At 42.8% G+C, this 26,821-nt stretch overlaps 1 protein-coding gene and 1 long non-coding RNA gene across 3 annotated transcripts; one reads left to right on the top strand and one right to left on the bottom strand.

Moving 5' to 3' along the window:
• Positions 1-9,466: 9,466 nt before the first annotated feature.
• LOC146661515 (uncharacterized) lies at positions 9,467-11,571 on the top strand. Its single transcript, XR_014913224.1, has 3 exons — positions 9,467-10,387; positions 10,859-11,077; positions 11,283-11,571. It is a non-coding gene; the product is annotated as an uncharacterized LOC146661515 (long non-coding RNA).
• Positions 11,572-11,573: 2 nt separating this feature from the next.
• LOC146661514 (G2/M phase-specific E3 ubiquitin-protein ligase-like) lies at positions 11,574-18,560 on the bottom strand. Of its 2 annotated transcripts, XM_085417968.1 has the most exons (13): positions 18,371-18,560; positions 17,574-17,710; positions 17,007-17,310; positions 16,278-16,360; positions 16,061-16,113; positions 15,738-15,780; positions 14,513-14,583; positions 14,222-14,311; positions 13,791-14,101; positions 13,497-13,675; positions 13,037-13,206; positions 12,292-12,506; positions 11,574-12,192 (listed from the first exon to the last, which is right to left on the bottom strand). In XM_085417968.1, the coding sequence occupies exons 1-13, from the start codon at positions 18,558-18,560 to the stop codon at positions 11,957-11,959; spliced, it is 2,082 nt and encodes a 693-aa protein (XP_085274094.1). In that variant the 3' UTR covers positions 11,574-11,956. The 2 variants fall into 2 exon arrangements, with proteins under 2 accessions (XP_085274094.1, XP_085274093.1); XM_085417967.1 differs by lacking the exon at positions 18,371-18,560 and having other exon boundaries at positions 17,574-17,705.
• Between the last annotated feature and the right edge of the window lie 8,261 nt (positions 18,561-26,821).

Raw genomic sequence — 26,821 nt, 5'->3', positions numbered from 1 at the left:
TCCAAGGCAGAGGGGAGCTTCGGGAGGGCGACGAAGTGTGCAGCTTTGGAGAAACGATCGATAACGGTAAGTATGGCGGTGTTACCAGCGGAGGGCGGCAGGCCCGTGACAAAGTCCAAAGAAACATGGGACCATGGTCGGGCTGGTGTAGGGAGAGGCTGCAGAAGACCCGGTGGAGGGCGGTTCGAAAGCTTACTCCGGGCGCAGGTCGAACAGGCTGCTACGTACTCCTTGGCGTCCCTAGCCATAGCGGGCCACCAGAAGTAGCGTCGGAGGAACGAGCAGGTGCGGAGGACCCCAGGATGGCATGAAAAGCGGGCGGTGTGAGCCCACTGGAGAACCTGAGAGCGGACGGCTGAAGGAACGAAGAGGCGACCAGGTGGGCCAGTTCCAGGATCCTGTTCAGTCTCCTGCACCTCTTGGATGAGCCTCTCGATCTCCCAGGAGATGGCTCCAATTACGCAGGCGGCCGGGAGGACAGGCTCAGGGTCCGAGTCCTCCCCAGTGATGGAGAATTGCCTGGACAGGGCGTCTGGCTTTACGTTCCGTGTTCCTGGCCTGTAGGTGATAGTGAAGTCAAAACGAGGGAAAAACAGCGCCCACCTGGCTTGCCGGGAATTGAGACGTCTAGCCGAGTGCAGGTACTCCAGATTCTTGTGATCCATCCAGACGATGAATGGTTGTGCTGCTCCCTCCAACCAATGTCTCCACTCCTCCAGGGCCAGCTTGACGGCCAGAAGCTCCCGGTCCCCGATGTCATAGTTACTCTCTGCTGGAGAGAGACTGCAAGAATAAAAGGCACACGGGTGCAGCTTACCGTCCGTCTGTTGAGACAGAACTGCCCCAACCCCGGAGTCCGACGCGTCCACCTCCACAACGAACTGCCGTGTACGGTCCAGTTGCCGGAGTGTGGGAGCAGTGGTGAACCTGTCCTTGAGCAGGGCGAAGGCTCGCTGAGCGGCAGAATCCCACTGGAAGGGAACTTTGGGAGAGGTGAGTTTAGTAAGAGGGAGAGTGATCCTGCTGAAATCGCGAATGAACCGTCTGTAAAAGTTGGTGAATCCCAAAAAACGTTGCCCTTGGCGGCAATCAGGAGGAGTAGGCCATTCCACCACAGCCCGCACTTTCTCCGGATCAGTCCGCAAGTCCCCCTTCTTGATAATATGGCCCAGAAAACTCACTGAAGTCACGTGGAAGTCGCGCTTCTCCCCCTTCACAAAGAGCCGGTTCTCCAGAAGGCGTAGCAGGACCTGCCGGACAAGGACCTTGTGCTCCTCGAGTGTCTTAGAAAAGATCAGGATGTCATCTAAGTACACAAACACACAACGGTTAACAAAATCACGAAGGACATCATTAACCATCGCCTGAAACACTGCGAGGACGTTAGTCAGCCAAAACGGCATCACGAGATACTCAAAGTGGCCCCGATGCGTATTGAACGCGGTCTTCCACTCATCCCCCTCCCTGATGCGCACCAGGTGGTAAGCGTTGCGCAGATCCAGCTTGGTAAAGATGGTCATGCCCTGAAGCAGTTCAAAGGCTGAGGAAAGCAACGGCAAAGGGTACTCGTTTTTAACAGTGATCCGGTTAAGGCCCCGAAAGTCAATACACGGCCGCAGCGAACCATCCTTCTTATCCACGAAAAAGAACCCAGCCGCGACGAGGGAAGAGGAGGGGCGAAGCAGCCCCGCCGCCAGCGACTCCGCGATGTAGCGCTCCATAGCATCCCTCTCCGGCCGGGAGAGGCTGTACAGGCGGCTAGACGGCAGCGGAGCCCCAGGAAGAAGATCGATGGCACAATCGTTTAGGCGGTGCGGGGGAAGGGACCGCGCACGATCCTTACAAAAAACATCCCGCAGATCGTGATAAACCCGCGGAACCACCGAGAGGTCCGGGGCGCCCGACGGCGAGGCCGCGGGCAGGAGCGGAACGGGGGAAGCCGCAGCCCGGAGGCAGTTCATGTGGCAGGCCACACTCCAACCAAGTACGGCACCCTTCTCCCAGTCAATATGCGGGTTGTGGAGAACAAGCCAGGGGTGACCCAGGACCAGCGGAGTGAGAGGGGCCTTAAATGAAAAAAAAAAACCTTTCCGTGTGGTTGCCCGAGAGAGATAACGAAAGGAATTCAGAAACATGAGTGATGTCAAACAGGCGCTGACCTGATAGTGCGTGAACGCGGAGAGGAGGAGCGTGACAGAGGCTCCAAGGCGATGTTTAATTTGGCGGCGAGTGAGGTGTCAATAAAGTTCTGCTCGGCCCCAGAATCAATGAGAACGGAGAGAGAGTGAGAAACAGTCCGAACACGTAGTTTAGCCGGCAAGAGAAGTCTGGGGAGAGGGCTTTCACTCGACAGATCGCCCACCAGCACCCTCTCGATCACTGGTGAGCGCGCCCTTTTGCCAGCGTTGGGCAGGAGGAGACAGAGTGTCCTTTGCGGCTGCAATAAACGCACTCACCGGAGGCAAGGCGGCACTGGCGCTCCGCGGGCGACAGCCGTGAGCGCCCAAGCTGCATGGGTTCTTCCCCATCCCCGGTGTCGGCGTCACACGACCCATGGGCAGCAGTAGAGGTCCCACAAAAATCCAGCGGGGCATGCCCCGAACGCCCGCGCGCGCTCAGATGTGCGCGCACCTGGTTGTCCACCCGCATACACAAAGCCAAAAGCGCATCTAGGGAGGAAGGCAGTTCACGGAGCATCAGTTCATTCCTTATTTCCTCATTAACATTAGTGAGCAATGCACTTTTAAGGGCCTCTTCCCCCCATTTTGCCTGTTCAGCCAAGGTAGAAAAGTCAATAGAAAAATCAGCCATGCTGCGTTTACCTTGTTTAAGCGCAAGCAAGCGCTGGCCAGCGGTGGCAGTTGTGGCTTTCCTGTCAAACACACCTTTAAACTTAGTAAGAAAGTCAGAAAAGGTGATGTCCGGCTCCGCCTGAAGCGCAGCTTGAGCCCAGGTTAGAACACGGTCCTGGAGTAACTGGACAATATACAGTAAGCAATTTTCACACAATCAGTAGAAAAGGCTTGCAGTTGCTGGCGAAACTGAAGGGCACATTGAGTGAGGAAACCAGCACATTTATCAATCTCTCCCGTGAAAGCCCTTGGAGTAGGGAGAAATCTGTCAACATGAACAGGTGAGGGAGCAGGTGGCGCGACACTTACTGCTGGAACTGGCGCCTCCGACGGAGGAGCGGCGACCAGTGGAGCGGCCGGTAGCGGTGTTAGCCGGGCCACGGCCTGTGTGAGGTTCGCGATCTCTGCTCGAACGTGAAAAAACATCTGCTCGTGGCGTGCCAGCATCGCGGCCAAAGTGGCGAGGGTGGGAGTCGAGACCGCTGGGTCTGCTGAATCCATTTCCGTGGCTGGATGACTTTCAACTCCCGCCACAGATTTTCTATGGGGTTGAGGTCTGGAGACTGGCTAGGCCACTCCAGGACTTTCAAATGCTTCTTACGGAGCCACTCCTTTGTTGCCCGGGCGGTGTGTTTTGGATCATTGTCATGTTGGAAGACCCAGCCTCGTTTCATCTTCAAAGTTCTCACTGATGGAAGGAGGTTTTGGCTCAAAATCTCACGATACATGGCCCCATTCATTCTGTCCTTAACACGGATCAGTCATCCTGTCCCCTTGGCAGAAAAACAGCCCCATAGCATGATGTTTCCACCCCCATGCTTCACAGTAGGTATGGTGTTCTTGGGATGCAACTCAGTATTCTTCTTCCTCCAAACACGACGAGTTGAGTTTATACCAAAAAGTTCTACTTTGGTTTCATCTGACCACATGACATTCTCCCAATCCTCTGCTGTATCATCCATGTGCTCTCTGGCAAACTTCAGACGGGCCTGGACATGCACTGGCTTCAGCAGCGGAACACGTCTGGCACTGCGGGATTTGATTCCCTGCCGTTGTAGTGTGTTACTGATGGTGACCTTTGTTACTTTGGTCCCAGCTCTCTGCAGGTCATTCACCAGGTCCCCCCGTGTGGTTCTGGGATCTTTGCTCACCGTTCTCATGATCATTTTGACCCCACGGGATGAGATCTTGCGTGGAGCCCCAGATCGAGGGAGATTATCAGTGGTCTTGTATGTCTTCCATTTTCTGATGATCGCTCCCACAGTTGATTTTTTCACACCAAGCTGCTTGCCTATTGTAGATTCACTCTTCCCAGTCTGGTGCAGGTCTACAATACTTTTCCTGGTGTCCTTCGAAAGCTCTTTGGTCTTGGCCATGGCGGAGTTTGGAGTCTGACTGTTTGAGGCTGTGGACAGGTGTCTTTTATACAGATGATGAGTTCAAACAGGTGCCATTCATACAGGTAACGAGTGGGGGACAGAAAAGCTTCTTACAGAAGACGTTACAGGTCTGTGAGAGCCAGAGATTTTCCTTGTTTGAGGTGACCAAATACTTATTTTCCACCCTAATTTACGAATAAATTCTTTACAAATCCTACCATGTGGATTCATGGATTTTTTTTTTCACATTCTGTCTCTCACAGTTGAAGTGTACCTCTGGTGCAAATTACTGACCTCTGTCATCATTTTAACTGGGGGAACTTGCACAATCAGTGGCTGACTAAATACTTTTTTGCCCCACTGTAAGTAATGTAAGTACAAAACAAACTTGTGGTAGGTCTAAACTTATTTTCAGAATAATTACATCTGAGACTTTGTTTCATTGTAAGATTATAACAGTGATGGCAATATAATTGTTTGTTGTTCAGCAGAACAGTGTCCAGTAGGTTGGCTGTTATACTTTGTTGTGTTTGAAAATAAAAGTTGGGAACTAACAAGGCTGTACAGTGTACTCAAAATGAGTAAGTTGCCCTAACTTGGTCATCTTACGTAAACTTGATCCAATTTTCTTGAGTTCTGGGAACAAATGAGCTAGTACAGAGTACTTAAAATAAATAAGTTGTCCTAATTTTGTCATTTTTAGCTAAGCTTTACTCATTTTTTTGAGGCAACGAGTTTCCTCAATTTTTTTAAGTTCAGGGAACTAATTAGATTTTACAGTGCAGTAACTTAAGTAATAAAAAGAAGAATCAGTGAATGTTTATTTCACATTGTTATTATTATTATTGTGCCTTGTTCTAAATATACATGTTATTGTTGTTATTGTTGTTGCCCTCCACCACAAAAAGTCCAGGGAGGTAGCCAATCAGGCCAGCTGTTTGCATTGATTACACTGTAAAATCTAATTAGTTCCCAGAACTCAAAAAAATTGTTAAAAATTGAGTTCAGCCTATTTAATATTTTTAATTAAACACAATATTACATTTTACAGTGTAGAGCTATTGTCCTGTTAGCTGTCCTTGAGTCTGTTTGTCTGGCACCTCAGCAGCCTGAACCTCCGGTCAGACGGCAGCAGCTTAAACACCCGGTGTCCTGGATGTGTACAGTCCCGTAGGATGCTGTGTGCCCTCTTGAGACAGTGCATGCTGTACAGGTCCTTCAGGGAGGGAAGAGGATATCCAATGATTTTTTGGGCCATATTGATGACCCTCTGAAGTGCCTTTCTGTGTGCTGTGGTGCAGCTGGAGAACCACACACTGATGCAGTATGTCAGCACACTTTCAATGGAGCAGCGGTAGAAGACAGTCAGCAGCTCCTTCTTCAGGTCCATTTTTCTTTTCTCAGAAAGTGGAGACGCTGTTAGGCGTTCTTTAAAACCGCAAAGGTGTTTGAGCTCCATTGGAGGTCTGTGTCCATGTGCAGAACTTGCAGGAACTTGAAACTGGACACCCTTTCCACACACTCCCGCATTGATGCTGACAGGTTGCAGCTCAGACTTCCTCCAGCTCTTTTTTCTTTGTGGTATTGAGGTACAGGTTGTTGTCTACACATCAGTCTGACAGCCTCTGAACCTCAGCTCTGTATGCTGTCTCGTCTCCACCAGAGATGAGCCCCACCACGGTGGTATCATCTGCAAACTTAATGACTGCGTTGTCTGGGTGGGAACTAACACAATCATGTGTGTACAGAGTGTACAGTAGGGGACTCAGTACACAGAGCTGTGGAGATCCGGTGTTAAGGGTGAGGTGGCAGCAGGTAATAGAAGGAAGTCCGATATTCAGCAGTTTAACTATTAGTCTGTCCGGGAGTATCGTTTTGAAAGCAAAGTCAACAAAGAGCAGCCTGGGATAACGCCCCTGTTGTTCCAGGTGAGAGATGGTGGTGTGGACTGTTGTAACAATGGCATCTTTATTTGATCCGTGAGATCTGTATGTGAACTGGAGTGGGTCGAGTGTGGGTGGCAGGCAGGACATGATGTGACGTCGGACCAGTTTCTCAAAGCACTTCATTATAACAGGTGTTAGAGCAACTGGTCGGTAGTTGTTGAAATGGCCTATTCAAAGTCCTGACCTGAATCTGATTCAGGAAAGAACTTAAAAAAGCAGTTCATGCTTGAAAACCCTCTAATGTTTCTTTTTTTTTTTTTTTTTTTGCCTGTCCCGTTTGGCTCTTTTGCCATCAGAATTGTTGTCTAAAGGCAAACAAAGATGCCCAATGGATTTACTTTACCAAATTGACCATCCCAGCCTTGCCGTAATGGTCCATTTGATTCACGTTTTATTGTTTATTTTATTTTCACTTACTGAATACGGGACAGACTTGACTGGGGGAAAAAAGGGGAGAAAGAAAGAGGGAAAGAGAAGAGGGATGGGGGAGAAGGGCAAAAAACATAAACCAACAGAACGGGCAGAGAAAAAAAATGCATATATCATTCACCTGGATCACCTGCTGAGAAAGAAAAAAGAAAACAAGCAGAAGAGAACAAGAGTAATAGAATAAACAACATCACAATGATATATGGGAATATGACAGTAAATACTACATATTAAACATTATTGTGCAGCACATAAGATCAACAGAACACAGTGTGCTTTGAGGTAGGAGCCAAAAAGGGTGTAGTTTGTGGGTGTGAGCACCCGTGTGTACACCTGTGAGCATGGACGCGCTTGTTTTTTTAAAAGGTTCCTTCATGTAATGATCTGCTAGAGGGTGTGGGGGGCCCACAGCCCCGTCCTCCAGGGCATGAAGCAGGTATGGAGGAGATCAAAACTCCAGACATCCAGAGGCCCCCAGAACACAAGAGACCAAGGAAGACCAACAGAGGGGCAGCCGCGCCACTGTCCCAGAAAGAGCTGAGGAGAGTCCCAGATGAGGGGTCACTCAGCAGCCGCGGAGCAGAAGCCAGGGGGAGTTGCAGTGACGCGCCCGTGAGCTCCGCTGGCAGCCAGCCGTGCCTGAGTGACCGAGCCCCAGGCCGAGAGGCCGGTGGCACCCCACCTCCGAAGTGGCCCGAGCGAGCCCCAGGCTCCAGGCCCCGATAACCGGCCGCCAAGGAGTGAGCCGGTGTGTACCTGGACGCCCATCCCCGGACACAAAGAACCACCAATGCACCGATGTCTGAGGGAGTCCGCCACTGGCAGGGGAAGTGGTGGTAGGGGGAGATAGGCCTCCAAACCTTGGAGGGCCTGAGATGTCCCCAGAGAGGTGCCGCCTGACACCCAACCTGACATATAGACACAGACATACAGGCACACACAGATACAAACATCCATTCCCACCCTCATGCTCTCATATGCACTTACTCCACACTCAACCAACGTGGAGACAGACATAAAGAGACGCTGTACACACGATCACACTCCCCAAGCGTACTCTACAAACCGGGTCTAGGTACCCTTGCCCCTGGAGGGGGGAACTGCACCCAGACCCAGGTGGTGTTACCCTTTTCCCTGCGGTGGGGGGAGGCAGACCGCCCCGACTCCGCAGCAGCAGGGAGGCCCCACACTCCAGACCGCAGTCGGACGGCCAACTCCTCCTAGCCCCCCCGCTCCAGCAGGCCGCAGAGAACGGGGGTGAGAGAAGACTCCAAACCTCCCTCCACCCGCTCATTGTAGTGTTGATGCATGTGTGTTCTAAGGTGCATTTAAAACCCAGGAGGGCATGGAGCTACCTGCCAGAGAGCAGCAGGTAAGCGCATGGTCCCTCCTGCTAGCCCTCAATGTCTACGTGTATTTAAAATTGAGAGGTGGGCAACGACGCCAGGGTTGGGGTGTACACCCTGATGGTACTTTGGACTCCGTGTATCGTGCCCACCCCCAAGATCCTATATGTATGTGTAATGAGAGTGTGAGTAATGTGAATGTCTAAGTTGTGGGATAAAATTGAGGCAGAGGCAGCCAGAAGGGGACAGGGGGGGGAGTGGGCCAGAATTTCTCGACAGTGCTGTAAAAGACTTGTTGCCAGTTACTACAAACAGTTGATTGCAGTTGTTGCTGCTAAGGGTGGCCCAACCAGTTCTAAGATTTAGGGGGCAATCACTTTTTCACACAGGGCCATATAAGCCCTTTCCCCCCCTTAATAATAAAAACCTTGATTGTTTACTTCTGTCATCTTTGTTTAATGCTTAAATTTGTTTGATTATCCAAAACATTTAAATATGACAGCAAATAAAAATAAGAAATCAGGAACAGGGCAAACACTTTTCCACACCACTGTATGTCCAGGTTTTAGAGCAATGCATTCTATTTTACTGACATTTTCCATGTACTGCAAGATTTGTGGAACAGAGTTATTTTAATAATGCCAGTCTGCAAGTTTTCTGTTGTATAGCATTCCTTTACATATTTTACAAACATTTTCAGAAGGACCAAATCCATAATTTTTAACTGGGTACACCTATATTCAAAAGCAGGGTTAAAAATTTACTGTTGCCTTACCCTGACTACATGTCACCACCTTCCCTGATTTCGAGCCATATATATATATTTTTTTATCCTTTTATTTGTATGTTGACATCAAATGCAGAATGCCCTTGTATCTCACATTTGATTGGTATATTTTTAAAGTGATATGATAGCTACAATTCAGACACTATTAAGGCGATGCTACATATACTATTGTGAAACAGTTGAAATGGGAACATTCCTGGTGACTAATTTCTTAGTCAACTAAACCAGGTAAAAAACAGACTAACCGACAAGGCTAAACAGACTAACAAATATTCCGTAGCTAAATATAGCTATAGTAATATAGCTATAATATAGTTACAGTCATGAGTAGTGCAGCATCTGACAGAAAAATATGCCTTTCCACAATTTTATCACAGCTTAGAAAGACTTACGGTGGCCCTGAAGTGCAAATCACACCAACAAATTGCTAAACACAACAACAAAATTGAGAGGCCCTGAAGTGCAAATCACACCAACAAATTGCTAAACACAACAACAAAATCGAGAAACAAAAAAACAAATGGAGAATCACAAAAACAAAACTGAGAATCACAAAAACAAAATTGAGAAGCACAAAAACAAAACTGAGAATCACAAAAACAAAATTGAGAAGCACAAAAACAAAACTGAGAATCACAAAAACAAAATTGAGAAGCACAAAAACAAAACTGAGAATCACAAAAACAAATCAAGAAGCACAAAAACAAAAGAAGAATCACAAAAACAAATCAAGAAGCACAAAAACAAAAGAAGAATCACAAAAACAAATTGAGAAGCACAATTACATTAAGAAAACCGGAAAGGGTAGGTACCAGTCGGCAACAGGAGACATCACTGATTGGACGTCCGCGCTGTTCATCTTTGGAACCGGAAGTTACTCTGCCTGTGGCGCATTTTTTTCAAACATGAACATTAGCGGTGACCCAAACATAGCTGTCGCTATTCGAGAATATTTTGATTCAGGACATACATACGAGGTGATACTGGATATGCTCAAGTGTAATCATGACATTGCAATTAGTATGCGTACACTGAAAACGCATTTAAAAGAATCTGGACTGTACAGACGAGGCAACTATTCTCCACTTCCTGAGGTGAGGCGTGCCATTTTGGCCGAGCTTCAAGGACCAGGACAATTGTTTGGATATCGGACCATGTGGCAAGTTCTCAAACAAAAACACAAGCTGCGTGTCAAGCGTGATGTAGTTATGAGGCTGTTGAGACAACTAAATCCTCAAGGAATCGCTTTGAGAACTCGAAGGAGGTTCACAAGACGCACGTATCACTCCATGGGGCCCAATTACATATGGCATGTAGATGGCTATGATAAACTGAAACCCTTTGGCTTGGCCCTGTCAGGATGTATAGATGGCTTTTCAAGAAGACTGATGTGGCTTGTGTGTGGAGCAACAAACAACAACCCGGCTGTTATAGCTCACAATTATATAAACTGTGTAAAGAGTCTTGGTGTGATACCAATGAGATTACGAACAGACTTCGGGACTGAGAATGGGACTATGGCAGCAATACAGTGTACCCTCCGTCACGCGCACACGGACTATTATGCTGGATCGTCAAGCCACAGTTACGGATCATCTACTGGGAATCAGCGCATCGAGTCATGGTGGTCTTATTTCAGAAGAGGAAGGTGGGTACATTTGTATCTGGTAGGTGTAAGCTACAGTGAAAGCTGATCAGATCGTTTTTTTTACATGCATTTAAGAAAATAGAGTAGCGTCCTGCTGGACGTGTTGAAAAGTTGGATGAGATAGACGTTAACAGCCGTCACTTTATTGCAGGAACTCAAAATGGTCACTGTCAGCTGTTGTGCCGAAATGAGCATGCTTGCCTAGATTTAACGACGCCAATACAAAATGAACTACTCAGACCAAACTCTCCACTCCTCACAATCAACACACAGAACAGAGTGAAAAGAATACGGCATTTTTAACAAGAACATTACTGCAGGGTCGCTTCAATATTTATGGAAAACTAATATGCATTACTTTGTTTGACATCCATTTGTGGCATGTTTTAAATGGGACCAAAATGTAACAAACCCTATAAAATGACCAAGAACAAAGCTAAATTGATTCTTAAATATTAATTATATACCCAGGTCTCAGTTTTGGATGGACTTGTTTGGAGACCTAAGAGTCTCTGGAAACTTAAATGGAAGCCACGAACACCAATGCTTGCTGAGATTCTGCTTCAGAGGGGTTCTACAGAAAGACCTGGATGAATGCAAAGACCTCTGGAACAAACACAGGATTCGGCCAAGCAGACTTGCATCGTGTCCAGGGGGGATTCCAAACGAACTCTATCTCTTGCCTCACAGGTATTTGAGTTCTTAACAAAATGAATTAACCTTTTGCATCAAACTAAATGCAAGGTGTTGTTATTGCTTAAGTTGGTTAATATATATTCATAATTTTACACATAAGTATGATACAGCAGTTTATAACATGTCACTGCATGCGTTGATTTATATAGTTCCATATTGTCAGCAAAAAATCCTTCACTGTTCTATTTTCATTTTGCAGATATGGTTCAAGAGACTGTGGATTTGCTGTTGAGGAGAGGGAACTGGATGTGTTTCCCGAGGAGGGGCTACCGGTTGGATTGTGTGGTGATCCAAACATTGAGGAATATTTACAACAGGCTGTACAACAAAACACACTGCAGCAGCCACAAGACTGGGAATCGGCCACAGAACTGTATTTGGCCCTGAAGGACATAGCTGGGTTTTAGATACCAACTGAACTTCAGTTTGTAATGACATTTGTCAGAGTTACTCTGACGAAGACACACACTGTGTTGAAACATTAGTTTCTTTCCTTTTTTTGCACCTAATAAAACCTTTGGACTTGAGTGCTCCAGCCCTTCTGTTTTTCCTTCATTTTTTTAATGTTAGTAGTGTTTCCTTTCCCTCTTGCTAAATTGAATATAATATTGTTCATAATATACAGCAACTGGCATGAATTTAAATATTAACATTTAACCACAAGGAAACATTTACAATTTTCTTTAATAAAACCATTTACAAATAGTGTCCAGCATTTCTGTCACTTTTCCAACATACACAATATTAAGAAAAAACAACTAAATGTTTAACAATATGGAAGTTGCTTATCACATGAATGTGTTAGGTTCAGCTGCCGTTGGCACACTACTTAACAGGGTAACTCAGTAACTGTAACTTGATGACCTTGCTGATTTAAGAACATCCAAATCCTGGAGCATTTTGAATTCCAAAGTCCATGTTGGCCTTAAAGATGCCATATGAGTCACAGATGGGTAGCTTCAGAGTATTTGCACAGGTGTTTGCAACTGGAAAAGGCGAATCACTTAAAAACTGGATGCATGGTGGTGGTGTCATTCCTGCCGGTGGAACTGCCGTCAGCCCTGTGGCAAACATCATCAAATCTTCCAGACACACTGCTGTTGCCTTCTCTGAAAGAAGAAAGTAAACACTGTAGTACATTACAGAAAATTAATTTCCTTACCTCTCCTTTCATAAAACTATAAACAAATAAAAACGGCCATTCAAACCTTCACAATCAAGGAGATAATCTGCCCAAAAGCCAAGTGTTAGGACCTCCTTATGCCGCTTGTTGCTTCCTGCTGGGCTGAGATCTGGTCTGAACATGCTCTCCAGTTCTGAAGCAGTCAGGGCCTTTGCAGAGAAGCATAGGAGTGGGGCCAGCACACTGGAATGTTTTTGCAGTGCACTTAAAAAATTCAGACTTTCCAGTCCATCTTTAAATCTGCAAAGGATAGACAAATAACTAATAATTGGTTTATAGCTATGACTATTGCAGTCTTCTAAATTGTGTTTAAATGACTTTACCTACTAGATCTTTCATTATAAATTTGGACAGATTTCAAATGCATACACAAAAATAATTAATAGTGCTCATAAATTAACTGTGACAGCAAAAAAAGAAGAGCTCATTGGGATTTCAGCATTTAAAAAAAAAAAATAGTGCTTTCACACTGGAATAAACAAGTGTGTCGAAAAAGGGATCACCTCTTTTTATAAATAACTGAAAAATTAATCATGTTGCATGACTGATTATTATGGGTCATTGTGAACAATAAATGTATACTAAATTAGAGTTCTAGTGTCAAAAGGTTAATAGCGTGCAACAGTGGCTCAGGAATTAAGTTGTTGTTCATCAGATCACCGGATGCTACCGAATCAGTTTTTTCATATACATCTGAAGGTCTGAAAATGTCAGTGGCTGCTGTGATGAGCAACTGGCCATCCTGAATTTAAAAGGAGTAATGAGTTTACCGTTGTATGACACTTTGGTTTCTTTCAAGGATGTACCATCTGAGGTATTCCTCCACAAATGCTTGTTTCTCACAAGGCTTGACATTTCTGAGGCATCCAGCAGTTTGGAAGATTGTGCTGTTTTGCAAAATAAGATTATGCAAAGACTCCTCTGATTCAGCTTTCAGGACCTATAAAACAAAAAAAAAAAAAAAAAAAAAGGTTTACTGTAAGAAAAACAAAAATAATTTTCACTACTTTTACGATTCATTCAAACATTGGATTAAAGAAATAATCAATTTGTTATTTCACTTGTGTTGTTGGGAGGTGGAAATCTGTCCTTTCAGATTACAGAATCTACCTTGAACCTACTTTCAAGATATGATCCAACACGGATAACTGTTATCCTGATTTAATCTTTTAAACTGGCCCCAAGTGTCTTCTAAGTAAACCCATTCCCTGAGCTTAGGTAATTTTCTACCTGATGTAGAACTTTTGTGATCTCCTCATCTTGCACATCTTCTACAGTGGCGCTGAAACTCTGATTCCCTGTGATGTGGTTGACCAGGTTCTTGGAGAGGAAATGTGGTGCTGGTCCCCCATGCACAATGGATACAGCGATCATCTTTCCTGCTAAAAAGTACTCATCTTGCCTGGCAGCTGTTATACAGGGCACATAATTATCATGGTTAATTGCTATTAAATATGCTAATGAAAAAAATAAGCCAATTTTTATTAAAATTTCCATTGTAATAATTACGGAGAAAACATCCACCTCTTGAATTATATACAAGATAACGGCTCTCTGGAGGTCCATCAAAGATGGGGCGATTTCTCAGACTGCCCATAAGAAGTGTGAGGAATTCACGCCTCGGGCCACCTGTATCCAAACCGTCTTCAAAGCTGCCAGCATCATCATTAAACTTGATGAGCATGTCGTAGTTGTCAGAGTATGTGCTGCGTCGAAATCCTCTAACAGCTCCATCCCATACAGCTGACCTTGATATATTGAACCTGCTGACCTTCTTGTGGTCAAGTTCCAGTGCCAAATTTGCAATAATTTCATGTGCCTCCAAATTGGTGTCTCTAAAAAAAAAAAAAGGGAAACTTATTTTTTAAAGGTGTATATACTTCTCTCATGATTGCATGATGTCTTGTACAGAACAAGATGGCGGTTAATTGGATTCAAATGTTTAAATTACTAACACAGGTTCTTCTGGGGGCTCAGCTTTGGCTTCGTTAGGAGTAGGATCTTCATCATCAATCACAATCGGTTCAAACAGCTGTGTGTAGTTTCTGCAGAGTGAAAACATGTACACAAAGTGTAGATGCAAAAATACAAATGCATAAACATGCAGTTCCACTTTTATAGAACGATTCTACTATTTATTTTTCTGAAGAATCAAATGTAAAAGAGTCAAACTACATACATTTATAATAATTGTGTGTATATATTTTGTGCAAACCTCTGGAATAATTACTCAAGATACAACGCACCTGTAACAGGAGCTCTCGACAGTGAGGCATTCAGTAGTGCCTGTATCGTTTTCTTCTTCCAAATCTATGACCTGGAAATACAGAAAAGAGGATGAATGAAAATTCATATTTGACCAATTGATAATTATTTTAATATAGGGAGCCTAAGTCTCCTCCCCTTCTGGTCTGCTCGTGGGTCCCTGAACAAAACAAAAATGAATGGAAGTGAATGGAGCTATAAAAGTTATTTTCTGGTCTGCTTTGCCTTACTCTCTGAATCACACATATGTTGTACTTCAATTTAAATAATAAATAATTGTGTTTCGACTATGTCTGTAATGTAATTTGAGATTTGTTAGCTTGTAAAAATTTGTCCTTAAAATGACTACAAGTCAGATGTCGCAAATATGATGTCGCCTCAGAAGCTTTTCTCCCCCAGCGTAGCTGCTAATTATCACATGGCCAGATTTATAGTGGTTTTCTCCACATCATCCTGGAAGAAGGATTCGAAGCTCGCTAAACAAAACTAAGCTTTTCCTCTTCTCTGTGTCTGGTTCGATGATGTCAATTTTGTGAGACGAACATTTACATTTCGCCACGTCTTTTCAAACAAAACATAAAATAACCTTTGCCACCTGTCGCTTAAGCACTTTTTGGCATCAAAATGTGTTTATATACTTCACGGACATCATATTTTAAATCCATTATACACATCAAACGGGATCAGAAAATAATTTTTATTGGCTCATAGACTCCTATTTTTTTAGCAGTATGGGACCCATGGTCCGGAAGTAGATGGATGTACCTTAGGTTTCCTATCCCAATAGATTATCTAAAGGTACAGTAAGTAAGAATGAAATAAGAAATCCTGTGGTCAAATTTGTGTACTACAGTCTATCTTTATAAACAAACGAGTGACTCTCCCTCCTCCCGTTCCATGAGTTTCATGGCTACGGATCAGCGCCAGAAGATTCTAGATGAGAAAGACGAGTCATACACAGTTAGTTTCAATGTAACCTTCCTTCCAACATGATTGAGACATTAGACTGCTTTGTGATTATTTCACTTAGTGTACCTTTAAGGGGTGGATGTTATAATCTATTGATAGTATGAAAATTGATGATGTGAAATGCATTGTATAATAACAATGAATGTAATAAGCAAACAGTGAATCGTCATCTAATTGCAAAGTAAAGGCGGTGGAGATTGTCTGCTGCACTGTTTTACTAATAAAATAGTTTTTCACCTGTTGTACTTCATTAGCAAGCACAAGATCCCCAGCACCCTTCCTTAGAGAACAAAGAAAAGCATTATTGTTGTGTACTGTGAAAATATTAATTGACACTTTGAAAATATTTAAGCATCTTGATTAACAAACAAGCAATACAAGTATTATGTAGTCCATGTTCCAAAAACCATATACAGAATGAATGACTGTGTGTTATACTTGTATAACTATGCATGTGACAAATAAAGAACCTTGAACCTTGACAAAAGTGTATATCTCATTAATACAAAAGTTTAGGCAAAAAACAGTAAAAGATTAGATGTTCTTAAAATATCACTTACTCATATTCTGCCGCTTTCTGTAAAGGACTGCTTTCATGTTGAAGTTCCCATGGCTGAAACAAACAAACAAACACACGCACGCACGCGAGCGAGCACGCACGCACACACACACAAAATGTATTTCACATTTAACTATTAACTGTTTTACTGAACTGAGGCAAATGGTGGTGGCTAAACAACAAGAAAACTCTATAAAAAATTTTTAAATTGTACTTACCAGTGTATCAGCAAGATCAAACTCAGAGGGCCTTTTAATAACAATCTCGGGGTCAGAGTCAGACAAGTCTGAGTTTTCTCCAACTACAAAACATGAAAACAAATCAAGCTAAGCAAACTAAATTCATACTAATGTATGAAACTTTATTTGATCATGAATAATAGATTAATACGAAAGGCATAAAGTTAGCATTTAAAAATCATGACTCAGTAGATCCAAAAATGGCTGAATTTCATGTTTCCAGGAAGAAACATAACATATACAAGCTAATTTAGGCAGCAATGGTGGCAGAGGAGTTAAAAGCCCGCCCTGTAATCAAAAGGTTGAAGGTTTGAGCCCTGCTCAGTCTGTCACAGTCGTTGTGTCCTTGGGCAAGACACTTCACCCTCCATGCCAGGTGGTGGTAGTGGGAGGAATAGGTGGCATCTGTGTACAGCAGCCTTGCTTCAGTCAGTGAGTCCCAGGACAGTTGTGTCCACATTGTAGCTAATCACCAGCAGTGTGTGAATGTGTATGGGTGAATGACTGGTTTTGTTGTGAAGTGTCTTGGGGGGGTTGTAGAACCCTAGAAGTTGCTATATCAAATACAGGCCATTCACCATTTTAATGTAGGTATGCTATTGACTTGCGTGCTTTATGCATAATGTTATCATTTTACAATTTCAAAATTAGCAGTTGTTGAAACTAAGGGAATGTGTGTCAAAATCAAAACAAACATTAGCAGCTTACCATCTTCAAAGTCACTCTTCAAGCAGATGAAAACAGTGATTCTTTGATAAGGCTTGCCAACTTCAGCCTTATAAGCCTCAAGTGTAAATGGTCTTTGTGTTCCAGGGACAGTAATGACCTCAGTGCCATCCGGATACAGAAGGAAAGGTCCATCTTTTAGATCTTTGTTAAAGTCCTTCATTTTTTTAACAGCTTGATTGAGCAGACTTGTGGCAGTAGCGTCAGGGTCTGTTGTTAGGAAAATAGTTTTTCCACGGTATGGCTTCAAACCACCCTTTTTTATGGTCATCAAGCCGACATTTATCTGTAAGGAAAAACACATGAACAATGGGCCAAGTATATACTAATATGACTCTAAGCAGATCTATTCAAACTTGAATATTTATTAACTGCTAAAGAGGGATCTTCCTGACAACCTAAATGTACAATTACTCGTAAACAATTGTTCTTATTCTGGATAGCTTTACTACACTGAACATTTTTTACACAACTCCCCTAAGGAATAACAAAAGAATGTCATTAGAAAATTAACCTCAACTTGTTTTCAGACTGAGCTAGCCAAACTACCTGAACCTTTCTTTTTTCCTTTTTCTTTAAGCCCTTCCTCCCTTCAGAAAACTTTTGCCTCTCTTCATTTTTCTTTTTTCTGTATTCTATGAAGGTGCTGAAGGTTGGAGTCGGGCAGTTTGAGGTAGTCTGTGATGCTAAAGGGAAACAAAGGAAAAATGTACTACAATGTCACACATTAAAGACATTCATTCATGTAACATTCCATTGTCCACACAACACGCAAATAAGGACAACACTGAATAATCTCACTAGAAAATTTCTACCAAGGAATGACAATGCAACTGATACTATTGACCAATACAATTCTACACCAGTAAGTTTTAATGTATAGACACATAATAGGGTTAGTTCCTAAAGTTAACCAAACATAATAAATGAACTAATTTATTATCGTTTCAGTTGTGGAAATGCTCAGAGGACTGTTCCACGAAGCAAGCTAATCCCAAAAGCCAGGCTCACTCTGAAAATCCAGGCTCGATTGCCCCAAATTCGGTTCCAGGAACGAGGCTAACCTGCAGTCTTTCTGCTCATTCATTATGCAATATGCTTGTGGACAAGTCTGGTCCGTGGCACCCTAGCTGCGAGGTTTGTTAACACTAGAACTGCCCTCAAACCTTCACTACTAGAAAGGTCTTGAGCAGTCATTTTGACAGCTGCGTGCATTTTCAAATGAGCCTCGATTTTCTGAGCTCGCTTAGTGGAACAGCCCTCTGGTCTGCTATGGGCTGGAAACAGCTAACGCTAGGCTAATAAATCAATAAATAACAAACATTTTATTATGCTTATTAACTTACTCAATGGGAGTGAAGTGTCTCCGATGCAAGATGCGTGATAAAGCCTCTCGCCACAGCCGCTGCAAAAGTTCGGCGACTCCTCAACCAGCTTTTTCCCACAGCTAGGACAAAACATTCCGCCGTTCTTCTTCAAACGAAATGCGCCACAGGCAGAGTAACTTCCGGTTCCAAAGACGAACAGATCGGACATCCAATCAGTGATGTCTCCTGTTGCTGACTGGTACCTACCCTTTCCGGTTTTCTTAATGTAATTGTGCTTCTCAATTTGTTTTTGTGATTCTTCTTTTGTTTTTGTGCTTCTTAATTTGTTTTTGTGATTCTTCTTTTGTTTTTGTGCTTCTTGATTTGTTTTTGTGATTCTTCTTTTGTTTTTGTGCTTCTCGATTTGTTTTTGTGATTCTTCTTTTGTTTTTGTGCTTCTTAGTTTGTTTTTGTGATTCTTCTTTTGTTTTTGTGCTTCTTGATTTGTTTTTGTGATTCTTCTTTTGTTTTTGTGCTTCTTGATTTGTTTTTGTGATTCTTCTTTTGTTTTTGTGCTTCTTGATTTGTTTTTGTGATTCTCAGTTTTGTTTTTGTGCTTCTCAATTTTGTTTTTGTGCTTCTCAATTTTGTTTTTGTGATTCTCAGTTTTGTGTTTAGCAATTTGTTGGTGTGATTTGCACTTCAGGGCCACCGTAAAGACTTGACCTTTAGCCTCAAGTTGACTGAACTTGTGAGTGATGAAGAATGGCACAAGTGTGTTCTCACTTGCATCGTTGGTGCCTCTGTGAGGCAGAATAAAACAAACATTCTCCAATTTCAGTACTTGAAACCTTCAACCTTCTCACGTAACATTTGGAAAGAAAGCAAATAAGCTTTATTTTCATACTGCGGCTGTTCATCTGTGGCACCCTGTGAATTTATGTGAATAACCATAACAAAATGGCATTGAACAGGCTTTCACAGCGCTAGAGGTAAGTAAGATGACAAATAGAATCTACTTAGAGGCTAAGCAGGAAATTCAGTATCAAACTGATCCACACTTCTATCAGCGTGACTGCTCAGGGCATTATAAACCTGGATCTGTTATTGGTGCTTTAACAAAGAGATGGGCTTTCCCCTTCCCGCTCAGTCCACTCTCCCATCGTACAAATCAATATATATAATTTTTCAAGATCAGGACAAATCCACTGCAATGCTGACGTTATTAAAACAATAAATACATCACAGAGACAGGTATTTGCTGGGAGCCACAACTGGATTAAAGGTCCTATTTTCTCCACCTCTCACTCTCTTTCTGCCTAGTTAATTTATATATACCCCACTTCTTAATACCACTCCCTGGTTTTTAGTAATAACATAAATAAAACTAAACTGTAGGTGTTTGCACTGAGATGGAGGGTTGCTCGATTGCTCAAGTCATCCCCCTCCTCAGGTCTCTTCTTCTCCATGTGTATTTCTTCTTCAGTCACTTTCCTCACTCACTATGTGTTAATAGACCACTCTGACCTGCAATGACTTTGCCAAATTATTCACAGAAAAATCCAAAAGATTAGACAAGCAATTGGTACATCAACAGCATATTCAGGATATGTACTGTGTCCACCGAAAAAGTGTTTAAACACCATCAAACAGTTTCGCCCTATTAACAGCAAAGACCTGGAGGACATCTTAGGTCAACTGAACCCCTCCTCTTGCTTTTTAGATGTAATGCCAACAAGTTTTTTCAAAAAGGTCTCAAAGACTTTTGAGTCAGACCTGTTACAGATCGTCAACTTTTCTTTAATGTCAGGTGTGTTTCCAGAATCACTAAAAACTGCTGTAATCAAACCTATACTGAAAAAGGACAATCTTGACAAGACACAAATGAACAACTACAGGCCGATCTCAAATCTCCCATTTTTAAGTAAGATCATTGAAAAAGCAGTTTCTCAACAGCTCAATTACTTCTTAAAACAGAATAACTGCTATGATGCCTTCCAGTCAGGCTTTAGACAGAACCACAGCACTGAAACCGCTCTGACCAAAGTGTTTAATGACATATGTCTGAATACAGACAGTGGAAAAATGTCAGTCTTAGTTTTACTGGATCTCAGTGCAGCATTTGATACAGTTGACCACAACATATTACTCAAACGACTGGAGAACTGGGCAGGTCTTTCAGGAACTGTACTAAACTGGTTCAAAACATACTTAGAAAACAGGAAATACTTTGTATCAATAGGTAACTTCACATCTGAGCAGACAAGTATCACATGTGGAGTTCCCCAAGGTTCCATCTTGGGACCCCCTCTGTTTAACATTTACATGCTCCCACTGGCACAGATTATAAAGAACAACAAAATAAACTATCACAGCTATGCAGATGACACACAAATATACATCACAATGTCACCAGGAGATCGAGGCCCTGTACAGGCTCTTGGTAAATGCATTGAGGAAATTAATGACTGGTTGTGCCACAATTTTCTCCAGCTAAACAAAAACAAAACTGAGGTAATAGTCTTTGGTGCCAAAGAAAAACGATTACAGGTCACCAGAGAACTTCAATCTATACACCTAAAAACCACAAACCAGGCGAGAAATTTGGGTGTAGTGATGGATGCAGACCTAAACTTAGAAAAACACATTAAGACAATAACAAAGTCAGCTTACTATCACCTCAAGAATATCTCAAGGATAAAAGATCTGATGTCTCAACAGGGCCTGGAAAAACTAGTCCATGCATTCATCTTTAGTAGGCTTGATTACTGTAACAGCATCTTTACAGGTCTACCTAAAAAATCAGTCAGACAACTACAGCTCATTCAGAGCTCTGCTGCTTGAGTCCTCACTAAGACCAAAAAAGTGGACCACATCAGTCCAGCTCTGAGGTCTTTACACTGGCTGCCTGTCCGTCAGAGGATAGACTTTAAAGTTCTGATGCTGGTCTATAAAGCTCCGAATGGTTTAGGACCAAAATACATCAGTGACCTCCTGACCCAGTATGAACCTTCCAGATCCCTCAGGTCATCTGGATCTGGTCTTTTATCAGTTCCCAGAGTCAGAACCAGACACGGAGAAGCTGCATTCAGCTTTTATGCTCCTTATATCTGGAACAAACTCCCAGAAAGCCTCAGATCAGCTGAAACACTCAGTTTATTTAAATCCAGGTTGAAGACTCACCTGTTCTCAGCTGCATTTGAATAAAGCACCAAATCCACACTTTTAAGCTTAAATTGCAAAACTTAAATTTTAACTACTGATTTTATCTACTTTTTTTTTTTTTTATCAATTTTAAAACACACTTTTTATTGTTTTTTGTTTTTTAATGTCTCTGTGAAGCACTTTGAATCACCTAGTTGTTGAATTGTGCTGTATAAATAAACTTGCCTTGCCTTGCCTGTCTTCCTTCTCTCACCCCATCCGGTCGCAGCAGATGGCCCCGCCCCTCCCTGAGCTTGGTTCTGTCGGAGGTATCTTCCTGTTAAAAGGGAGTTTTTCCTTCCCACTGTCGCCAAAGTGCTTGCTCATAGGGGATCATATGATTGTTGGGTTATTCTCTGTATGTATTATTGTAGGTTCTAGCTTACAATAATACATTAGAATCTGCATAAATAAAATTGAATGTGTATCTTGCCCATATATCCTTGGGCTAGACACTGAACCCTTAGTTTTCTCCTATGCGTCCACTGACAGATCTTTTCGAGTACCGGGGGTGCTCTGGAAGACCTTTTTTGACTCTGCTGTGGTGTCATTCATCTTCTATGGTGTTGTCTGTTGGAACAACAGCTTATATACAGTTGAGATGGAAGCAGTTGGATAAGCTCATCGTGAAGGCCAGCTCTGTTCTAGGATGCCCATTTGACCAAGTGCAAGTGGTCGGAGACAGAAGAACTCTGGCAAAAATAACATCATTCTTAATAATGGCTCCCACCCCATGCATGAAGCTGTTGCAGAACGGGAGAGGTCCATCACTGACAGACTGCTGCATCCTAGGTGTACAAAGGAACATAATCGCAGGTTCTTCCGCCCAGCAGCTGTTAGTATGAAGGTTTGCGTGGGTGTGTCAGTCCAGTCACAGAGTGTTCAGGGGGAAGACACTGTTTTGCAGTCTGGCATTGAGGGCCTAAAGAGTTCAGGGTGAAGAGTGTGTGGGGTCCTCCACAATGCTGGTGGCTTTGCAGGTGCACCATTTGCGATAGGTGCATGTGATGAAGGGAAGAGAGGCTCCAATGAGCTTTTCAGATGTTCTTAATATCCGCATAGGGTATTGCGATCCGATACGGTGCAGTTCCCATATCAGACAGTGATGCAGCTCTTTAGGACGTTCTTGACAGTCGTTCTGTAGAAGGTGGTGAGAATGGGTGGTGGGAGATTTCTCCGTTTCCACGGGAAGTAAAGACTGAGGATGTCAGCGAGAACATCTGCCAGCTGGTCTACACATTCTCTGAGCACTCTCCCAGGGATGATATCTGGACCAGCAGCCTTCCGTGGGTTAACTCCGTGAAGTGAAATTCTCACATCGGCTGAGGTTAGACACAGAACCTGGGTGTTGTGAGGAGGGGTGCTCTTCCTCACCATCACATCATTCTGATATGCTTATGCATTTTTAAATTATTAAAAAAACAAACAATGGGAATTCATCAGTGGTTGTTGATCAATGGTCATGACAATTTGCATATTAATTTACTGTTTATCAGACTGAGTAAACCTGCAGTCAGCTAATATGGACAAAGTAATTTGGATGAATGACAAAATATTTCTCCCACTGAAAACGGTAAGTCCAAATGAATAGAATCAACTTTTTCGGATATATGCTTGCTATATGGTCCTGCATGCCTGTCAAGAGGTTCTGGCTTAAGATATGTGAAGAACTATCCGTATAGTTTAGTTGCTGTATCCCAACCTCAACCAGGCTGTGCATCATAAGTGACATAAGTGAACTAGATATGGAAGCAAATACATCATATATATGCCTTGCTTCTTTTTGCATCACCAAGAAAACGATCCTCGTGAGCTGGAAATCAAAAAACACCTTATGTATCAATCATGATCACATTACTGTAAAGAGAATGTCTACCTCTTCAAAAATCTGGATGAATTTGTCTCTCTCTGGTCCCCACTCATTATTTACATTACTTAGTGGGGGTGGTCGGCTGTAATCTCTCCAGGATACTCTCTGGTACTATGGGCGTCTGGCGGCCTCTTGGTGGCTGGAGAGTAGTGGTTGCTTCTTTGGAGTGTCTGTGTGTCTGCCTCTGTTAGTGGCAGTGAGTACTGGGGTGGGTGCTGCTGGAAGCCTTGGTGCGTTACCCAGAGGCTGGATGTGTGCGGCTGCAGTGGCCCCACTCATCCCTTCACTGTTATCTGCCCTTCAATTTCATCCATGGGGAACTACAGGGTGGTTTTATTGTATACCTCCCCCACCATCCCAATTTTATCAACACTCTAGTTTTCACACAATCACATGTAACATGCTTCAGTGCGTTACTTTTGTTTTGTTTTTGTGCATTTCTTCTGTGTCTGGGCACTCCTCTGGATACTCGTACACCAGAGAAGAGCTCCTTAACTACAGGACTACAACGCCTGTGGATTTATTTCCAATATTTGTCGCATCTGCGGCAGATTTACTGCTGACTCTGACCAGGAAAGCGAGACGCCGAAAGAGAGGGAAGCGAGCCGGCGCACTCGTGCGTTTGAGGAGACGCGGACTGCGAACTGCTCTTCCTGGGATCTTCCTTTCTAATGTACGCTCACTCGGGAATAAGATTGACGAACTGGCCCTGATGAGAAGCATGAACAGAGACTTTGCCTCCTCCTGTGTCTTATGTTTTACGGAGTCGTGGCTCAGTGAGAACATCCCAGACTGCGCGCTCAAGCTGGAGGGCTTCCATCTGCTGCGCGCGGACCGGCAGGCCGCTCTCTCCGGTAAGTCCAAAGGTGGAGGTCTCTGCTTCTACATCAATAGTGGCTGGTGCACAGATGTGACAGTGATTGCTCAGCACTGCTCTTCCTCTCTGGAATATCTTTTTATCCACTGCAAACCGTTTTATTCTCCGCGGGAGTTTGCTTCATTCATCCTGGCCGCTGTTTACATCCCGCCAGACGCAGATGCGCAGGCAGCTCAGTGCGCACTCGCGGAGCAGATACTGCACATGGAACAATTACACTGCAGTCTGTGAATACTACGAATTTAAGAAGTGGCTATTGTTACGGTTATTCTGTTTTTTTATTTTATAACGTTTTTTGCTGAAATGCTAGCGCAACAGAAATGCCTCGCTATCATTTTCGGCTGAAACTTCCTTCGAAAGGTAAAGTAATATTAATAATTTGATCCTTCCCCAAAAATATGGAAAACATTTTAAAAGACTCCATAACTAATCGGGCTTGGGATGCAGTCTTCATCACCTGCGCTACGGCAATGTTGCAAGACTCTCATCCATCCATTATCTGGTTCCGGGCTCCGCTGGCGGTGCCAGCAGCTTCAGTAAATAGACCCAGACTACCCTCTCCCCAGCCACTTTAGCCTGCTCCTCAGGAGGAATCCTTGTTTCTTCAAACAGTGTGCTGGTCATTCTCGGTCTTGATGCTTAAATCTAATCAAATCAATCATTTGATTTGTTATTACTCAATAATGTACGCCTTTGCGATGCTACAAATTATCACGAGGGAAAAACGTGTCAAATTTTCACGGTTTTCCTACAATATAGTATCATGTTCTAAAGCAAGAAGTAAGAGATCTTTTTCAGAAGGCCTTTTTTCCCCCAAGTAATGTGCAGCTGAATGATTCCAGTTGAAATGACACAACTGCAAAATCTTCCCTAAACTATGTGTCATGTTTAAGTAAATAACAATAAATGATAATACTAATAATAATAAAAATAATTAAGTAATAAAGGCACTACTAAAGGAGTTTACAATTTATTACGTAACAGAGAGAGAGAGCAAACTGCGGTGGCAAGAAGTTTTTCTTCTGTCTATGTGCTCATTATTGGCTGTTTCATATAGATACAACCTGTACATAATGCAGATTTTTGTCCACATACAAATTCCAGGCTTCCCTCGTTCACGTATTCATATGCAGCATACTTTTGGGAATTTTAATATGTTGTTTTTACCGTCCCTCTTCTAAATTGGCTGTTTCTCTGATGTACTGTTTGTTTCTATGGTTTATTTACATTTCTTACACAATTAACATGGCTCCCACATACCAGAATTCAAAGCGTAATGCCAAGCCCTATATACTTACATTTATTGTTAATACAATTAATTTTTTTTATGATGTGTCAACATGTTATTTGCAATTATTACTTTAGAGCATGTGAAAACAGCACTGGTGATTCACTGGTCATCACATAGAAAATGAAAGGCCATTAAAAACAAGAATTAATTAAGTGGAAGCAAAAAATTTTGAGTGTCTCCCAGATTTTTGTTTGTGCTAGCATTATACACTATCATGCTGATGCATACTTATTTATGTTTAACTAGGGATGCACCGATACCACTTTTTTGGAAAATGAGTACGGGTACGAGTACTTCAGTACACGCTGATGCCGATACCGAGTACTTAATAAAAGCATGATTTAAATTTACAAGTTACAGTCACATAGTCATATGATTTTACAGAAAAACAAGGGACTATTATGGAATTAAGAACATTTATTTAAAATGAAAACTAAAGCATGTTGTATGTAACATATTATAGCAGAGGTGGGACCAAGTCATTGTTTTGCAAGTCGCAAGTAAGTCTCAAGTCTTTATCCTCAAGTCTCAAGTCAAGTCTCAAGTAATGTCAGGCAAGTCAGAGTCGAGTCTCAAGTCACTGGTGTAAAAGTCCGAGTAAAGTCACAAGTCTGAAATTTTGAATTTCAAGTCCTTTCGAGTCTTTAAAAAAAAAACGAAAAAAAGCATGTTGCAGTTATATGCTAAATGTAAATATTAGACCATGTAATTTTTAAATCTGTGTTTTTCTCAACACATGACAAAATAGTGAACTTAGAAAATATACACAAATTGTGAAATTGCACCTCTTTAAAATGCAGCTCAATTAAACCTAGCTCCAAGAATAATTTTCACCGACAGTTCGGAGATAAGCCGCATGTTATTCTTGGATGCGCTTGTAGGACTGGCTTTAAAATCGCATGACAAAAATATCATACATATTAAAAAAAAAACTGCATCACCAACGTAGCCTGGAAACCATTTGCTAGTTAGATGAAGTCAGCTATCTCATCGTAGCATATTTATATACATATTTATAATTATACGGTTCTTGTGAGTGCATACACTCGTGAAGTTTAGTGACTTCCGGTCACTGCAACAAGCCCAGGTACAGTTTACCGACGGATGGGTACAGGACCTTGAAATGCACAAGTGTAGAAAGTAAAGACCATCGTACGTATCATAAGTTTACCAGTCTCACAAATCGTCGTCATAAATACACATTCGTTAACCGTTTATTAATAGGACCTTTGAGCTCAATGGTAATTA

The sequence above is a fragment of the Rhamphochromis longiceps genome, linkage group LG9 (genome assembly GCF_057381845.1).
Source record: "Rhamphochromis longiceps isolate RC_006_pf linkage group LG9, R_longiceps_female_GT1.1, whole genome shotgun sequence".
NCBI classification, from domain to species: Eukaryota; Metazoa; Chordata; class Actinopteri; order Cichliformes; family Cichlidae; genus Rhamphochromis; species Rhamphochromis longiceps.
This window is presented reverse-complemented; position numbering and strand designations above follow the sequence as displayed.